We start from the raw sequence: 17173 nt of genomic DNA, 5'->3' as shown, positions 1-17173 counted from the left end.
TTGCCATGCTCTCCTCCAGGGGATCTTCCCAACCCAGGGATCAAACCCGTGTCTGTTTCCTGCATTGGCAGGTGGGTTCTTGACCACGAGCACCACCTGGGAAGCCCCAAGAGTGTGAATGATGCCCTAATTACCTCTGCTTGTTATGCAATGAGACACGTGTCTGTGGTACCTTGTCCAGAGGACAGCAGCATGAAATCTAATGTCCTCACAACTTAAAAAGAAGTTAGATAAAGGACTAGTTCCACGAACAAGTAGCCCTGCTCTCTTCCAAGGTATTTTTCCTCCCCTTCTTTTCTTTGCAGGCTTGGTGGAAGATGAGGTGTGGCTAAAATGTCATTATAAGGAAAAACATCAAGTCTTTTGTTTTCTTTAACCCCATTTCTCTAGATATTAATAGAACCTTCCTTGAAAAGATGGATTAAAGGCAGAAATAGCTCCTTTAATGCTTCTGAATGTTCCTTAACTTTCAGCAATAAAATACCTCCTCACGGGGCCAGATGCCCAGTGACTTCTTGGAAAAATGTTTATTCTCTCCCTTCTTCTTTCCCTGTTACCCACTTGCTGTACTGAGATTTTACAAAGGTCAACATGAGTACAAATAAGGAATCATTTTAAAGGAGAAAGGTATTCCATCCATCCAGGGCAGTAAGTAAAAACATGTGGTTTTAACTAATCCAGACCAGGAGAAGTACTCAAGCCTTCTCAGGCTTCATGATTTATTTGGTTGTCAGCCTTCCCATCCCCACCCCCAAATCAGTTGAATTTTGACCTCATGTCACTAAGCCTGTATCACTGGGACGAGGCCCAGTGTCACACTGCTTTTTTCTCCATGCTCTTATTTGTCAGCTGGTCTGGAACCACAGCCCACCACGGGTAGGGTTCAGTCCCTACCCATGGAAGGGACTCTTCTTCCATAGTCAAGTTCATTCTTTCTCTTGGTTTGTATGTATTAAAATGCACCTTTGGTTTGGATCTATTTTTGATGATGATCTTACTCTGTTCTTGTGGCCTCTTCTGCTTCATCCAGACAGTTTTGACACACGATCCTTTACTATGCCTTTTAAAGTCTGATGGAAAACCTTAGGTCAGGTCTTCTAGAAGTGGAGTGGATTCACATGTGAGTGATTTGTTAACGAAGGGCTCCCAGGAGGGGGAAGCTGAGGGAGTTGGGGAGGGGGGGAACAGGGCAGAAAAAGGCAGGAAGCCTAGCAAGGGAGTACCTTCTGGCGAAGTCCCAACCTCTGCCAGCTCCTGCAGGGGAGCTCGGGATAGAAATGCTGTCTCAGGGTTTGTCCAGGCAAGTTAACTGGGTTTTCACGCTCCTGCACCAGCAGGCCATTGGCTCAGTGAGTCTGGAGGGATGTAAATGTCTAAGCACGTTCAACTCTGTGGGTGCTGTTGGCTGAGCCGGGCTCTGGCGGGAGACCGCCCTCCAAAGAGACGCAGCTGGAGGTAAGGCACCCATGGTGTGTGTGTGTGTGTGTGTGTGCCTGAGTCTGGAGGGATGTAAACATCCAAGCATGTTCAACTCTGTGGGTGCTGTTGGCTGAGCTGGGCTCTGGCGAGAGACCGCCCTCCAAAGAGACACAGCTCTTTGGTAAGGCACCCATGGTGTGTGTGTGTGCATGCGCGTAACTACAGTGTCCATTAAAGTGGGGCGAGGCCTACTGTTACTCTCCCACCTAATATATTCCTTGAGTTTTCTTCCTTCTCAAATGAAACGTGTACTATCAGTTTTCCAAGTTCCCTGAGTGAACCAGGTAGAAGCTGAGCTGTCTTGGTTCTGAATCCCGGATGGATCCAGTATACTCCTTTCATAGATGACTCTCTTACTTTTGCCACATTCCCCCGGAGAGCAAATTTGGAATGTTTTAACAGTGTGGTGGAATTAAAAAGGCTGGGAATGATTGATTGATCTCCACTGTTACTTAAATGTTTAAATAGTGATATCAAAATTTCGAGACAAGAACTACAGTTAATCAATTAAAACCCAGGCATAAAACGTTTATCTGCTTAATTAGGGCTGGAGTGCCTGTGACAGTCCTAAAAGAGACTTTTTTTTTAAAAAGTAATGTTTCTTTTTGTTTTCCTTTGGCCATGCTGTGAGGCTTGTGGGATCTTAGTTCCCCGACCAGGGACCGAACCCTGTGCCTCTTGGCAGTCAAAGTGTGGAGTCCTAACCACTGGACTGCCAGGGAATTCCCTAAAATAAACTAAACTTTGGATTGGTTCAGATAACGATCTTTTATTATTATTTTTTCTTTAAAAGTGGTATGCCAACATCACTTCATTTCTACATTTCTGAGTTCTGTACATTTCTCAAAAGGAAAGAAGCAATGCTCAATGTACAAAGGAAAACCAGAAAACTAGAAAAATCTGAATCAAATGGAGGAAGTTGCCATAGATCATACAGTACAAATTAGTAATTCGATATCGTCTGAAGTGCAATACCACTGCTGGGATGATGAGTTAAGGAATGAAATAAAAATACTCTATTTTAAACAAACAGTATATATATATTTATATGTATATTTTTTTACAGATAGTAGACCCAGTGATATCTGTAGTATTGTAAAAACTTATTTACAAATAACTTTTTTTTTAGACATTACATATACATCAGCACCGTAGTAAAAACAAAAAACAAAACGAAGCCACCTTATTAAAATCTACCTCTCTATGTAGTTGGTCCCAGTATTGAGCATTTGGAGGAAGCGTTTAAGAGAGAACAGAGGCCCCCTCTCCCCCTCCATCAGCCACCTCCAGTTCCTCATCATTGCTTATATATTTATTTCCTGTACCTTTCAGAAAAAGGTAATTATATATTTCTGTGTCTTCTCGTTTCTTCACTTTCCCTTGTTTTTGGTTTTCATCTGCTTCCATTCGAGAGCTCCCCTGGCGGTGGCCCTCCCCACGCAGGGAGTTCATGGTCAGCCTGCCACCACCTCTTCCCCCAGGGACCACAGCCCCGACCTGGGTCCTCACCCACGTGGCCCCCTCTGGTCTCCAGCCTGCACCTTGCCAAGGAGAGCTATGACCTTGGTACTTGGCGAGCAGGCCCCGGGCAGTGCTTGCCTGCCTGCTGCCTCTCTACATCCTCTGTCCCAGCTCTTCATTTTTACCCGCTTCAGTCCCAGGACCTGCCCCCAGTGTGACTCCCCAGGCTGGGCCGGGGCTCTGGTGTGGCAAGTGACATGTGAGTGCACAGAAGCAAGCCTGCCTTTTGGACATGGAGGGAAGGGATGGCAGGAGAAAAGCTTATGCCACGCTCACTCACTCAGGACAAGAGCTATGTCCCGTGGCCTCCGAAACAGGCCAGTGGGAGGGGAGGGGAGGGCAGATGAGACCAGCCCTCCAGCAGCAGAGAGTGTGGATCCCTTCCAACAGACTTCACTTAGGACAGATCTGCGTGAATTACACAAAGAACAACTGTACAGAACTTCAAGAGGATATCGCTTTGCCCAAGGAAAGGAACCATACCTTCCCTCTTTTCATTAGCAAAACGGCTGAAGTGGAGCAATGGGTTTTTCAGTTCCTCAGCTTTCAGGGCTTGAGAGTTGTCTTTCCGGGGAGCAGGGATGAAGGGTCAGGCTGCTTTAAGAGCATCACTCCTGGGATTTTCCCAAAGGGAACCAGAGCCAGTGATGTCCAGGCTGCTCCTCCCTAGTGTCCCAGAAACATCAGATGCAGCTCATGGAAACCCACCACCAAGCAGCAGAACAACCCGCTCGGTTCCAGGAAGAGAAAGAAAAACTCCACTGTGGCCTTTGCATTTCAGGCACTGTCTAAGTTCTTCTTGCTCTTATTTTCCCTCTGCGCAGGCTCCCTAAAGACAAAAGCTTCATTTCTTCTTGGATAGTCTGCAAGGACCAGCACAGGCAGGCTGGGGCGGAGGTGAGGAGGAACGGGGTCAGGGACCAGTTGAGGGGAAGGTGGCCGCACTGACAGACACACAGCGTCCACCCCGGGCCTCCCCATCCTTGGCCTCCTGGAGTAGATGGGACCGGCTGAGATGTATCAGGTCGTACCGGGCCCCCAGGAAGCGCCAGGCCAACTCCCCGGAGTAAAAGCCACCACGGTCATCAGCAGAGGGCTGCCCGCCCAGGACTGCCAGGACCCTTCTCCAAGCTCTGAAATTCCTGCAGGTCATCGTGAGCAGGATACAGGCCTGTAGGGTCTCCTGTCTTCCTGTGACATCTCTCTGCAGCCAGAGTTCAGCACATATCTGACCTGTGCTCTTGGCCTGCACCACCACCCAGCAGCCTCCGTGGGACTCTCAGCCCCAGGCTCTCTCCCCTCTGGGTCTCCAAAGCTGTAGATCCGGGCCAAGGCCAGGAAGCACTGACGGCCACCTCACGTTGGGCAGCAGTCTGTCTTGGCCAGAGTGGCTCTTGTTGGGCCGGGTGATCACAGGGAGGGCCAAGCTGAGGGCTCCGGAATCATCTTCTCTGCCCACCTCTGGTGTGTCCCCCTCTCTTGCAGCAGGATCCGCAGGGCGTCTGTCTCCATTGCTGTGTGAAAATCAGGTGAAACAGGGCCCGGCGGGGCTGTGGATTGGTGCCTGGATCTTCCACAGTCAGCTGGCTGCAGCTTTGCTCAGATCACGTGGGTCAAAAAAACAACACAAAAAAACAAGGATGCAGTGACATCCTGTTTCTTTTTCATGGTTGGAGCTTTAAACCACTGGAGTTGTGGTGGCCTGGGCTGCTCCTGACTAGGGGTTTCCAAACAATTCATCGAGCTCCTGCATCCACTCGTCCCCAGGTCCACCTTTGATGATGGAGTCCACAAGGTCGGCACCGTCCGAGAGGCCGGGGAAGGACGCCCCAGCCGTCTCACCACTGTAATTGTACGACATGTCCTGAGGGGGGTTCCGCTCGTAGCCTTGGCTCTGGCTGCTGGAGGCAAAGCTGGCACTGGGCATTGGCTGCTGTGCTGGGGGCTGGCTGAAGGCTGGCATGCCGGGAACGCCCTGGTTCAGGCCCGACATGACCATGGGCCTGGCCTGGCTGGTGCCTTGCTGCCCCGGGAGCGGTGGCATCATCTGCCGACCCATGGCGGCCGGGTTGAGTGTTCTCACCCCGCCAGTGTTCGCATCCACCACCTGGCTCAGTCCCTGGGGGAAGTGCTGCTTGGTCAGCCTTGGTTGGCCGGCTTGCAGCGGGTAGCTGGCGCCATTGTTGAATGATGCTAACTCTCCACTAGTCCTCCCAGGCATCCCCTGTAAGCCCCTCTGCTGCCAGCTCTGGCTTCCCTGCGGGACCGTTCCCATGATGCTTTGCAGCCTCGGTGGGCCCTGGGGCCTGGGCAAGGACTGGCCTACCTTCATCTGCTGGCGCTGCTGGGTCATGGGCGAGTTCACCAGCATGCTCTGACCAAACCCACTCACCATCCCAACCCCTTGCCCCGAGGTGGGCTGCCTCGGCCCCTGGGCTTGGTTGTGTGTGATACTCATACCGCTTTGGTTTGGGTGCTGCAACACTTGGGTCATTCCTGTGCTCATGTTGTACATTCCCGGTTGGCTGGTAGGTGTGTTGCTGTAAGGGGCCAGTCCCATCTCTGACTGGGTGGCTGCTGTGGCCATTGTCCCTGGGTTCTGGGAGGGTCCCATTCCCATCATGCCTGCGTTCTGTGCCATCAGCCGTGAAGTTCGCATGCTCTGGAGGGCGGCCTGGCTCCTCACAGCTGCTATATCCTGGGGAGACCCTGCAGAGAAAAAAGGACACACCTCTTCACTCATCTCCATAAGCGGTGCACAGTGACACGTAGCTGGACTTTTCTTTGGGAATGACAAAAATGCTTTGATTAATAGATGAAAGGATCTACTCTGATAATAAATCCTTTAAAGAAAGAGAGATGATTATTTTTCTGACTATAACATACACTGATTGTGAAAAATTTGGAAAATAGGGAAAGCACAAAAATGAAAATGAAAGTCACCCAAGTTCCCACCATCCAGAGATGACCACTGCTAACTTACCTTAATATATAAAAATACACATGAAAATTGGGATCACACAGTAGTTGACTTTTCTATTTGATATACCATGATATTATTTTTGCTCCTATTACAGAAGCAATTGTTTCTTTCCCTCCCTCATGGCTCAATCGGTAGAGAACCTGCCTGCAATGTAGGAGACCTGGGTTCCATTCCTGGGTCAGGAAGATCTCCTGGAGAAGGAAATGGCAACCCACTCCAGTATTTTTGCCTGGAGAATCCCATAGACAGAGGAGCCTGGTGAGCTACAGTACATGAGGTTGAAAGAGTCGGACACGACTTAGCGACCAAACCACCACTTCTTCATATGATCTTCAACCAATAAGATAGCATCTTTTTGGAGGTGAGAGGAAATTCACCTCCTGAGCTAAATTAAGAAATGGTGGCTCACTTTGCACATCCTGTTTGTGACATGGAATATGGCTCAGTAGAGAATACTATCAATAAAGACCATTAGACTAATTTCCCTGAAGATTTGAGCTGGATTTGAGAGGTTAAAGGCCTCTGCTTCTGCTAAGAACCCATTTTGGCAGATGGGACATTGTTTGGATCCCCTCTGTAGATTTCCACATGCTCCGGATTCTCTGAATCATAACATGTCAGTGCCAACCTGCCAGCTTCCTGAATTAGAGAAAGAAGACATCCTCCTACTTGCTACCTGGCAATGAACTTGATGCACTGATGCAAAGGCCACACCTTCAAATCAGCAATGACCACTAAGGCAGTTTCAATGGTGCTACTTAAAAGCTGACCAGAGTACCAACGCCCAGTCATTCAACTCTATTTGACGTTTGAGTGAGTACTTCTTTACATGTTTCCAGGAAATTTCTAAACCAGCCAAGAGAGTAAAAATGTCACCCCTAGAATCCCAGTCAACAGTCAAGGGCTAGGAGGTGCACAAAAATGGATTTTTCTGTCTCTCTGCTGCTGATGAAGTTTATGAAAAAAAGAAAAATAGTTTTTTCCTGGACATTTAAAATAGGTGCAGCATGGGAGCCAATCAATATTATAAGCAAATTTGATCATTCCTGGGAGTGGGATGAGAAATCAGATGAGAATAGTACATAACCTTGTTAATCCTGGCACCTTGGCAGATAAGAGAAGTGTGTGTTTGTCTTTCTGATAGGGTTATTGATTTCTGGGCAGCAACCATGTCTCTATACTTTCTTTCAAGAAATAAAAGTATGGGAATTTTGGTTATGACTTAAGTTTTTGTGGCTTGAGGTCAGTATCAGGCTGCATTGAAAAATGAAACGGTTACCGTGAGGAAACCAGAAAGATCCGGGGGAGATCCCTAGAAGCATTTCAATCTTTTGTTTTGAGCTTAATGATAGCTAAGTGGATTTAGATATAATAAAGATATTAAAAAGTTCCTAATTAAACACTGGTCGGTAGTATATCTTGCAGCTGGCGATCTTGTTATGAAGTTTTGTGACCTTAATGACTAAATTTGCATTGACTGCACAGCCAGCCTGATAAACTGGGGTGAAATGGGTGTTTGGGTTGCTTATAAAAAATTCAAGGGAAAAATACTGCTGACTCAGATTGATTGAACAGACCCAAATTACATAAACAGGCTGCTGGAAATGGATGAAAGGACTTTCATATTCTGAATATTTTTGTTGTCTCTTTAGAATTAATATGTTGAAGGATTAGGTTTTGTCTGCAATAATTTTGTGAGTCAGATTACTGCATGTGTTAAACAACAGGCTTTCTTCAAATTTTTGTCTAAAATAGGTGTTACTGTGAGACATTATAGTCAAATTAATTTTCTTGTCTATCGGTTAACATCACAATGTCAAAGAAAAATTTCCATATTCAAAAAGAGACAGTAACATGCAATTTTTCCCCTAAAAGGATCTATGTTCTGTTTTCACTCATAGGAAGTCTCTAGTTACGAAAAATAAGCACTTCCCCATAGGCATGTAACACTGTCCAGAGGCACAGAACTCAATAAGCGAAAGATCATCTTTAAAACCTTTGAAAAGTAAAGTGGCGGGCGGACCTGTAACTCTCAGACAAGTTAATCCAAACAGAACCTCTGTCCAGGGACAAACTTTCTTATCTATCAATTTGCTATTTTCTCAGGTACATAACATTATGATATCTAGGATGTTAGTCAAATATGTGAAAATACTGAAGAGAGTTAAAAAAAAATTGTATCAATCAGCTCAGGAACCCTCAAATATAACTGGTTGTTCAGCTTAAGTGTATAAAATTTTTAGGTTGACTGCCTGTAATTTGGGGCTTTAGAAAAGTTCAGAGGAGAACTTTTAAATAGGAGCCAAACCATCTAGAATAACTCAGAGAGGAGTTATTAAATTTTGGTGGGTCTTTTTAGTCTAAAAAATAATGAGTTATGAATCTAGAAAACTCAAAGGGCATGGTGCCGGGTTTATCAGATTTAATGGTTTAAATTAGTTCATAATATAAAGCACCAGTTCCCAAAGTGTGGCCCCTGGGTCAGCAGCAGCAGCAGCAGCATCTCTGGGGAACTTGTTACAGATGTAAATACAGATGCAAATACAGATCCAGCTCCAGATCTCCTGAATCAGAGACTGTGGGAATGAGAGCGGGCTGTCTATTTTTTGAACCAGTTCAGCTGGTGACCCGATGCAGGCTCAAGTCTGAGAACCCAGAGGGAGGGTATGGGGAGGGAGGAGGGAGGAGGGTTCAGGATGGGGAGCACGGATATACCTGTGGCGGATTCATTTTGATGTTTGGCAAAACTAATACAATATTGTAAAGTTTAAAAATAAAATAAAATTAAAAAAAAAAAAAAAAGGAGGGCTCGGTGTTTGCAACAAAAACCACACCTGTAACAGTAACTATTTCCCACTCTTCTACACCTATGGCCAAGTGAGAAAGAGAATTCCTCAAAGAATACTGGCACAAATTTACTACACAGCACTTCCACGGACAGCCCAATTCCCTTTGTCCTTCCCTGTATGGGGCCCCAAAGGATCTGAAGTGATATAACTGTCCCACAGATTTAAGGGTGGTAGCTGCTCAAGCTCCAGGGGTCCATAGGCTATCCTCAGGAAGATCTGGCCATGAACACCAACCACTTTCAGACTCTGAACCACAACTCACAGTACACACACACGTGGGCTCAGGACAGAAACAAAAGCTGCTCTAATTATGATACACTCCGATCATTTTTTTCCTATTATTTCATTTTAAAAATGCTGGTTGTGGCCCACTAAATTATCTTCGATGGGCTTTCCTGTTGGCTCAGACAGTAAAGAATCCACCTGCAGTGTGGGAGACCTGGGTTTGATCCCTGGCTTGGGAAGATTCCCTAGAGGAGCACATGACAACCCACTCCAGGATTCTTGCCTGGAGAATCCCCATGGACAGAGAAGCCTGGGTGGGCTACAGTCCACGGGGTCACAATGAGCTGGACACAAACTACTTGGGTGTTGCAACCCGAAGAATGAAAAATGCTACCCCAGATCATAAATTTTTCACCCGCAGTCTATGGAAAAGGGTAACTCTTGTGAAATGATCCATAAAGTTTATATTTATTTATTATATATGCATACTTCTGTGCAAGGGACTTCCTGGATTCTGGCAGATTGTCAAAGTGAGAGGTAACATTTGAGAAGTGAGGATGCATTGATCTAGGTCCTCCAAGAGGATAGAGGACAGGAACTAGGATTTCTGCTGCTTCATGACTCCTGTGGCCCCCCAAAAACTCCTGTGGATGAGATTGAGGAGGGTCCTCAGACTCATCTTCCACCATCATATAAGACCCATAGGGGTTCCCTCTATTGGAGATTGAAGGGATTGATATTTGAGGGGATCAATCTGTGGTGCTGGAGAAGATGCTTAAGAGTCCCTTGGACTGCAAGGAGATCAAATTAGTCCATTCTAAAGGAAATCAACCCTAGATATTCATTGGAAAGACTCATGCTGAAGCTGAAGCTCCGATACTTTCGCCACCTGTTGCGAAGAACTAACAACTCATTAGAAAAGATTCTGATGCTGGGAAAGATTGAAGGCAGGAGGAGAAGGAGGTAACAGAGGATGAGAAGATTACATATTGTCACTGACTCTATGGATATGAGTTTGATCAAACTTCAGTAGAGAGTGAAGGACGGGGAAGCCTGGCATGCTGCAGTCCATGGGGTCGCAAAGAGTCAGACATGACTGAGCGACTGAACAACAACCATCTACAGAGGAATGGCAACCCTGGACAGTGCAGCCGTTCCTCCTGGGGCCATGATTCAGGATTTGTGCAAAGGGCAACAGGATCAAGACAGTCCAATCAAGCTCAAGTCCCTATTTGTCTTCTATGTTCAGCAGAGATTAGTGGTTGCTAAGAGCTAGATTCTTCCACTGCAGTTGCTGAAAGTTAAGGCTTTGGTCAGCAGACCTGCTAGGATTAGTAAGAAAAATGTGACACAGGATTTTCCCCACTGTCATCACTAGGATGTGATCTAGATACCAACAAGGCTGATATTGGGTCAACAGGAACCTGTACGTCTTTGGAAAGTGGGAATGTTTGTCTCTCAGTTGTGTCCAACACTTTGCAACCCCATGGTCTGTAGCCCACCAGGCTCCTCTGTCCATGGGATTCTCCCTGGAGTGGGCTGCCATTTCATACTCCAAGGGATCTTCCCAATCCAGGAATTGAACCTGAGTCTCTTGCATTGCAGGCAGATTCTTTACCATCTGAGCCACCAGGGAAGCCCTGGTTGTTAAAATATTGAAATACTTCTGTACTTTTGGTAAAGAATAGCTGCTCCGGTCCCACCCCCAAAGTCACCATGACCCCACCCTGGGCCCACCAGGACCTCTCTGGGGCCCAGTGGCTGAAAGGTTAATGCCTGGTATTCTGACTGGTTGGTATCATCAGGTCTTAAATATTTTCCCTATTACTTGGACACCAAACACAGCACCCACGGCACTGTCACCGGGTGACATTCACTTTAACTCCCCCCTGGAAGGAATACAATGGCGGAGGTGTGCACCCGCCTCACCTTGAAACTGGGAGACCTGCTGCACTGGGTATGGATTCCGCTGCTGCTGCTGCAGGTGCTGCCGGGGCAAGTGTGGCTGCTGCAGCTGCTGAAACGACAGAGGACAAGGAGGGCCAGGAGGTGAGATGGGAGAGAACGTGCAATTAAATATCCCAGCTGTTCTGAGGAAGGCGGGTTTTACAAACTAAACTTTGTATTGAAGAATAGCACACACATAGGTAAGCACCCAGGCGTGCAGCACCTGTACAGTGTGAGGGATACCCCCAAATGGACACACTTTTGGGAACCAGCCTCTCGATCAAGATGCAGAATGTTGCCAGGAGCCCCTCCTGTCCCTTCCCCATCACTACCCTTTCCCTGACCCCTGGGGAGCACCCCCAACCCAACTACATATTAGTTACGTCAGCTTCTGTACTTCATAGACGTGGGTTTTAGGCATCGTATTTGAGTCTGGCTTTTGTGTCTGTCTTCTTGCACTTGTTGCATTTTTGAGCTTCATCCAGGTCGATGCCTGCAGTGTGGACTGTTCATCCTCACTGCTGAGTAGTATTCCCCCCAAAGAACATACCTCCGTGTCTTTATCTGTGCTGCAAGGGATGGTTATTTAGGGTGTTTCCGGTTTTTGGCCATCAGAGCCACTTCTACCACCCACATCCTTGGTGAACCTCTGTGGCATGTCTGCTGTGTGGTCTTGCTGGCTTAAAAGGGATGTGTAGTCACCCAGGCAGTTTTTTTAAAAAATAATTTTACTTATTTTTGGTGGTGCTTGGTTGTTGTTGCTGCATTGGCTTCTCTCTAGTTTTGGTGAGCGGGCTCCTCATGGCAGCGGTTTCTCTTGTTGCAGAGCACAGGCTCTTGGGCAAGAGGGCTTCAGTAGCTGCAGCACCTGGGCACAGTAGTTGCGGTTCCTGGGCTCTAGGGCACAGGTTCAATAGTTGCAACGCACGGGCTTAGTTGCTCCATGATCAAACCCATGTCTCCTGCATCGGCAGGCAGATTCTTTACCACTGAGCCACCAAGGGAGCCCAGGGAGGCAGTTCTGACTTTGCTTTTTCGGTATCAGCTGCATGACTTTCTCAGCATCGTGGGGACTGAGCTCAAACAGACAAGCAACTAATTTTTAATGACCTAAAATAGATGCTTCGGGTATAGGAAGATGGGATTCTCAGGGACTATTTTAAAAAAAGCCTCATTTTAGTCCCAGGGTGTCACACTGCCTGCAAAATACATCTCCATGAGTCAAAAATACAGCATCTAATGCCTTGAGGGAACTGTGTGGGATTCCGCATACACCAGGAACCATGAGGCCTGTTTTAGTTTTTCTTCTTGCAGTCAGGGGGCTTCTGTACTGCCAGTGCTGTTACCAATATACTGGGGAGGCTACTGTGTATCATTATCATGCTGAATGTGAAAAGGGAGAGAAAATAAGAATGAGGTGGAAAGAGCAAAGAAAGGGGTTTTCGTTCTGGGTCTAATGTCAAGTAGCTGGGTGACCTTCGGGGTGTCATTTAACCTTCTCTGCAGCCGTGGAATATTCATTAAGCACCTTTCATCTGCAAGGGCTAGAAAAACAAACAGCCAGGGCTCTGCTCTTTAGAGTGTTCATTATAAAAATAACACACGTTGACCACTTCTTAACACATGTGTTTATTTCTATTTTTTTTCTCTTGTTTTTGTTCCTGGGCAGCTCTATAATTTTCTTTTTCTTTCTTTTCTTTTTTTCTTTTTGTTGACAAGGCCAGCCAGCACTCTGGCAACTGAAGAAAAGAACGGCCTCTGTTCACCCTGTCCTGTAGTGCCTACCGTGGTGTTGTGCTGTTGAAATGAATTAATTGTGTAGACACAGCATAGACAAGAAACCATGCTAATCTTTTAGGCAGCAATCTAAGAACATTATTGAAAGTCAGCTGAGCATTTAAAAGCTTCTCTGAAGCCAAACTTCCCATATTATGTAAGAATTTTAGTGTCCCATCTACAAATGGGTATAAGCCCTGAAGTAGCCTGGGGTGGTGGGTTGTGGGTCAGGAATCAGGGGACCCAAGGTGCCAGTCCAGTCTCTGACTCTCTCTAGCTCTGCGATCTCTAAAAAAAAAATCATGTAAGCTTCCCCTGCCTCAGTTTTCCTCATGTGTAAAATAAAGAGACTTCATGATTAACATTTCTTTCAGATCTACAATTCCAGGTTCCACTGAACCTTAGTGAACGGATGGCAGCTGACACGCTCTGTGCTCTGAGAAAAATGCATTAAATGTTAACTCACGCCTGGTTTCTACTTGTTCTGTTCTGATTTCTAAGTCCACTGAGAACCATCTGAATGTTCCCAAAGATATGCAAGATCCCCAATCTTTCTGTTTTCCCTCCCATGTCCTTTCGGGGAAACCCATGTGTTCCCAGTATGCTGCTGGCAAAGTTGAAAATGTTAGGATACTTTCTCAGAGAAGGCGATGGCACCCTACTCCAGTACTCCTGCCTGGAAAATCCCATGGACGGAGGAGCCTGGTAGGCTGCAGTCCATGGGGTCGCTAAGAGTCGGACACGACTGAGCGACTTCACTTTCACTTTTCACTTTCATGCATTGGAGAAGGAAATGGCAACCCACTCCAGTGTTCCTGCCTGGAGAATCCCAGGGATGGGGAAGCCTGGTGGGCTGCCATCTATGGGGTCCCACAGAGTCGGACACGACTGAAGTGACTTAGCAGCAGCAGCAGGATACTTTCTCTGCTGCTGTAGGGACCAAGAAAATCAGCTTGGCGTTGATATGGCCTCATCCATCCTCGAGAGTGTAGACCCCCAGGAAGGTGCCTCAATAAGCACTGTCCCCAGGCGCAGGCGGCATGCTCCATCCCTCTGCCTCAGTTCTGGCCAGTCCCACAGGACGGCTGGCTCCTGTGGCTGCAGCTCTTACGTCACATTCCGTGACACCAGAGTCATGTGACAGAGCCCCACCTTGTGCTGTTTCCTAAGGATTTTATACACGTGACTCATGAGAACATCGGGAAGAAGGCTGGGAAATAGGGAAATCTATTTGGCAGATGAGAGAGTGAAGTGGTTTGTTTTGCCAGAATCATACCACAAGCAAAAGATGTGGCCCAGCGTAAATTGTTCTTTTGGTCGCTCTTCAGCTCTTGGTACACACAGTCATTAAGGAATTACACACACACTCTCTCTCTTTTTCTTGCAATTTCTCATTTCCCAGCTTTTCTGAGGAGCCCTGTGTCTGTTTTCTGTATCCTGGGTTCTGAAGGGTCCCGCACTCTCTCGCCCAGTGGTCTGTGGGCACCATCCTCGGTGGCTCTTCTTCCTTCCACCTCCTTCCTCATCCTGGGCTTGGCTGGTCTCACAGAGCAGGGACACCCCTGGCCTGGCACAGCCAAGTTTGGCCTGGTTACCCCGACTCCCCTTTGTGCCATGGTCACAGCACACCCATCAAAGACAGTCACTTAAAGGATCAGGCACATCTGAAATTGCCTAGGCTTGGCTGAGGGGAGGATTTGCAAAGCCCAGCTTCCCCTCGTTCCCCTCGGTAGCCCCATTTATCACTGTCTGAGAGACATGAGTGTGGTTCCTTGTCACACACTTTCCGCAGGGTGAGAGGGACAGAGGTTTGTTTGTACAAGAGCTGCCAGGTGGCTGACTGACCTTGGTAAAAAGGGAGATAATTACACAGCTGTTCAAGAACAAAAGTGAAAAAGGGAAGCTAAGTGAACTGTGCTCAACAGGACAATTTTTCGTTTGGGGGGATGACTGGTTACTTTGAATGCTGCTCTTGGTCACTAAGGACCTCAACGTGCCTCTGGTCCTACACAGCATCTTGTATAGATATGGTGTGGTGGAGATGCTTGATAAATGTCCAAAATTCTGATCCTATTAGGAACATTCTAGAAGGGTAATTGGACCTTGAGCCGTAGACGATAACCTCATGGCTCCTATAACAGAAGGGCAAGATGCATGGGTCAGACCTCCCATTGGAGCCATCCAGGGACGGCCTAGATGGAAGACCTTCGGCCTCTCTCAGGATAACACGAAATAAGGCAAGGGCCTCTTGAAAAACAAAACATACTGAAACTCAGAGGAGCAGCCCACAGCAAGGCTTCCTTTCAAAGCTGGAGGAATTATGTGTCAACGGTGGTCAAAGACGCCTCAGGTAAAGCTTTCTCTGTGTTAGGCCTTTAACTCAAAGATTTCCTGAGCTGTTTTCAAAGCTGCTGGGAATTTTTCTCAAGTTTGCACCCTTTCTGTGACCCGGAGTTCAGGTTTCCAAGTAGTTCTGTGGGCCCTATTATTCTGCAATTGTTCCCGTTCCATTGTTCATGACCAACGCTGTGAGAATTCTTCTCAATCCCCCCTTCTGACTCTTTCCTCCAAGAAACAAAGTTCTCTGAATTAATTTCTTTTTTCTTCCCGCTGGGAATATCAGAATTTACGAAGAATGTAAGCCAGCTCCCTTCTACCCTCTCCACCCCCATGCTGATTCCACAGACCCCGGTACCAGAAGCAAGAAGCAAAAAGCCAGACTTGAAGACAGGTCTCTGGCAAGGGGGTCTTCAAATGCATGGCTGAAGCCTGTCTTTTCAGAACAAACCAATTCATTCTAAGAAAAAAACCTAACTAATGGAAAGGTCTACATTCTGCAGGCTCTTCTGTAGTCTCAGGAAGTGCTGGCCAGTGACTTTCTTGCTGGAGGACGAGACCTGAGACTCGTTCACAGACACCAGGCCCTGAAGAACTGTTTTCGAATCGCACGAAGCCCACCATAGGTGTGAGTTACCTGCTCTGTGAGAATCTGCTGCTGCTGTTGCTGTTGCTGCTGCTGCTGCCTCTGCTCCCGCAGGAACTGCTGTTTCTGCTGCTCCATCAGCTGGGCCCGCTGGTCAATGAGCATCTGCTTCATGAGGACTGTCTGGGGCTGGCTGCCCAGGAAGCCTGGCCCCGCGGGCCCTGGTCCGGAGACCATGCCCCCTGAGCCCGGGGGCACAGAGGACTGCATGGGGCCCGTGCTCCGGGGAAGCCCCACTGGGTGCTGCTCCTGGGAGGACAGGGAGAGAAGGGAAGAGAAGAGAGAAGAGAAGTGAATGTGGTGACTTCACATCTGAACGAAAGCACAGGGGATGGGGCATGGGGTATTCCCTCCCTACGGGATCCCTAGTGGCACATATTACATTTCCATAAAGAGAACATAGCAGTCCTCCAATCTTTTAACACAGTGGGGCTGGAGAGGCTAAAGGGGGCCAGTAATGGCTCTGCGGAATCTGAGGCCAGGCCCAGTCTGTTTCTGATGTTGCTGCTTAGTCACTAAGTCGAGTTAACTGTTTACGACCCCAGGGACTGTAGCCACCCAGGCTCTTCTGTCCATGGGATTTTTTTCAGGCAAGAATACTGGAGTGGGTTGCCATTTCCTGCTCCAGGGGGATCTTCCCAACTGGGGAATGGCACCCATGTTTCTTAAATCTCTTCCATTGCAGGCAGATTCTTTACCACTGAGCCACCTGGGAAGCCCCTGTTTCTGATAGGATTGGCTAAAGAATAAGAATTGCATTTTCAGCTAACCATCGGTGTTCCTCCAAAGGAAAGGGAATAAGCCCTCAGGTGGGGCTCATTTTCAGTCTAATAGGAGGCAGCCTGACCACCTCTTCATCCTTACTGCCTGCCTGGCCAAAATGGGCTACTTAGTTAGTAGGAGAGACATTTATAGAATGCTGCTGGAATTGATTAATCAGCAGAACTGCTATTTGATGAAATTCTAATTAATCGTGACATTTGAAAGCTCTGACATATAAAAAAAAAAAAAATCCTGCTAGTGAGAATTGTTGATGGGGAGAATTAGGAATGTGTCACACTGATCAAAGATATGGAATCTCCTAATATCTTTAAAGCAATGGCACCCCACTCCAGTACTCTTGCCTGGAAAATCCCACGGACCGAGGAGCCTGGTAGGCTGCAGTCCATGGGGTCGCTAAGAGTCGGACACGACTGAGCGACTTCACTTTCACTTTTCACTTTGATGCATTGGAGAAGGAAATGGCAACCCACTCCAGTGTTCTTGCCTGGAGAATCCCAGGGACGGGGGAGTCTGGTGGGCTGCCATCTATGGGGTCGCACAGAGTCAGACACGACTGAAGTGACTTAGCCACAGCAGCAACATCTGTAAAAACAGAATTGAGTCTCAGGTGTCTGAGATAATTTAAAT

The 17173-nt window shown here is 47.4% G+C and overlaps 1 protein-coding gene across 6 annotated transcripts in view; it reads right to left on the bottom strand.

The window, feature by feature from the left end:
* Positions 1-2228: 2228 nt before the first annotated feature.
* The window catches only part of MAML3 (mastermind like transcriptional coactivator 3), a 535095-nt gene continuing 520150 nt past the window's right edge, over positions 2229-17173 (bottom strand). For 4 of the 6 annotated variants that reach the window (XM_086346634.1, XM_086346630.1, XM_086346632.1 and 1 more), the window contains 3 exons: positions 15755-16012; positions 10987-11074; positions 2229-5709 (listed from right to left, as the gene is read on the bottom strand). In XM_086346634.1, coding sequence (XP_086202760.1) covers positions 4718-5709; positions 10987-11074; positions 15755-16012 — 1338 coding nt within the window. In that variant the 3' untranslated portion in view covers positions 2229-4717. Of the gene's footprint in view, positions 5710-10986; positions 11075-15754; positions 16013-17074; positions 17129-17173 lie in introns of those variants that run through there. The other 2 variants (XM_086346631.1, XM_086346635.1) reach the window with 2 other exon arrangements.

The sequence above is a fragment of the Bos grunniens genome, chromosome 17 (assembly GCF_055505025.1).
Source record: "Bos grunniens cultivar Pamir isolate PY7600 chromosome 17, Bosgru_T2T1.0, whole genome shotgun sequence".
Taxonomy (NCBI): domain Eukaryota; kingdom Metazoa; phylum Chordata; class Mammalia; order Artiodactyla; family Bovidae; genus Bos; species Bos grunniens.
Note: the sequence above shows the minus strand (reverse complement) of the source record. Positions and strands in the feature narration are given on the sequence as shown.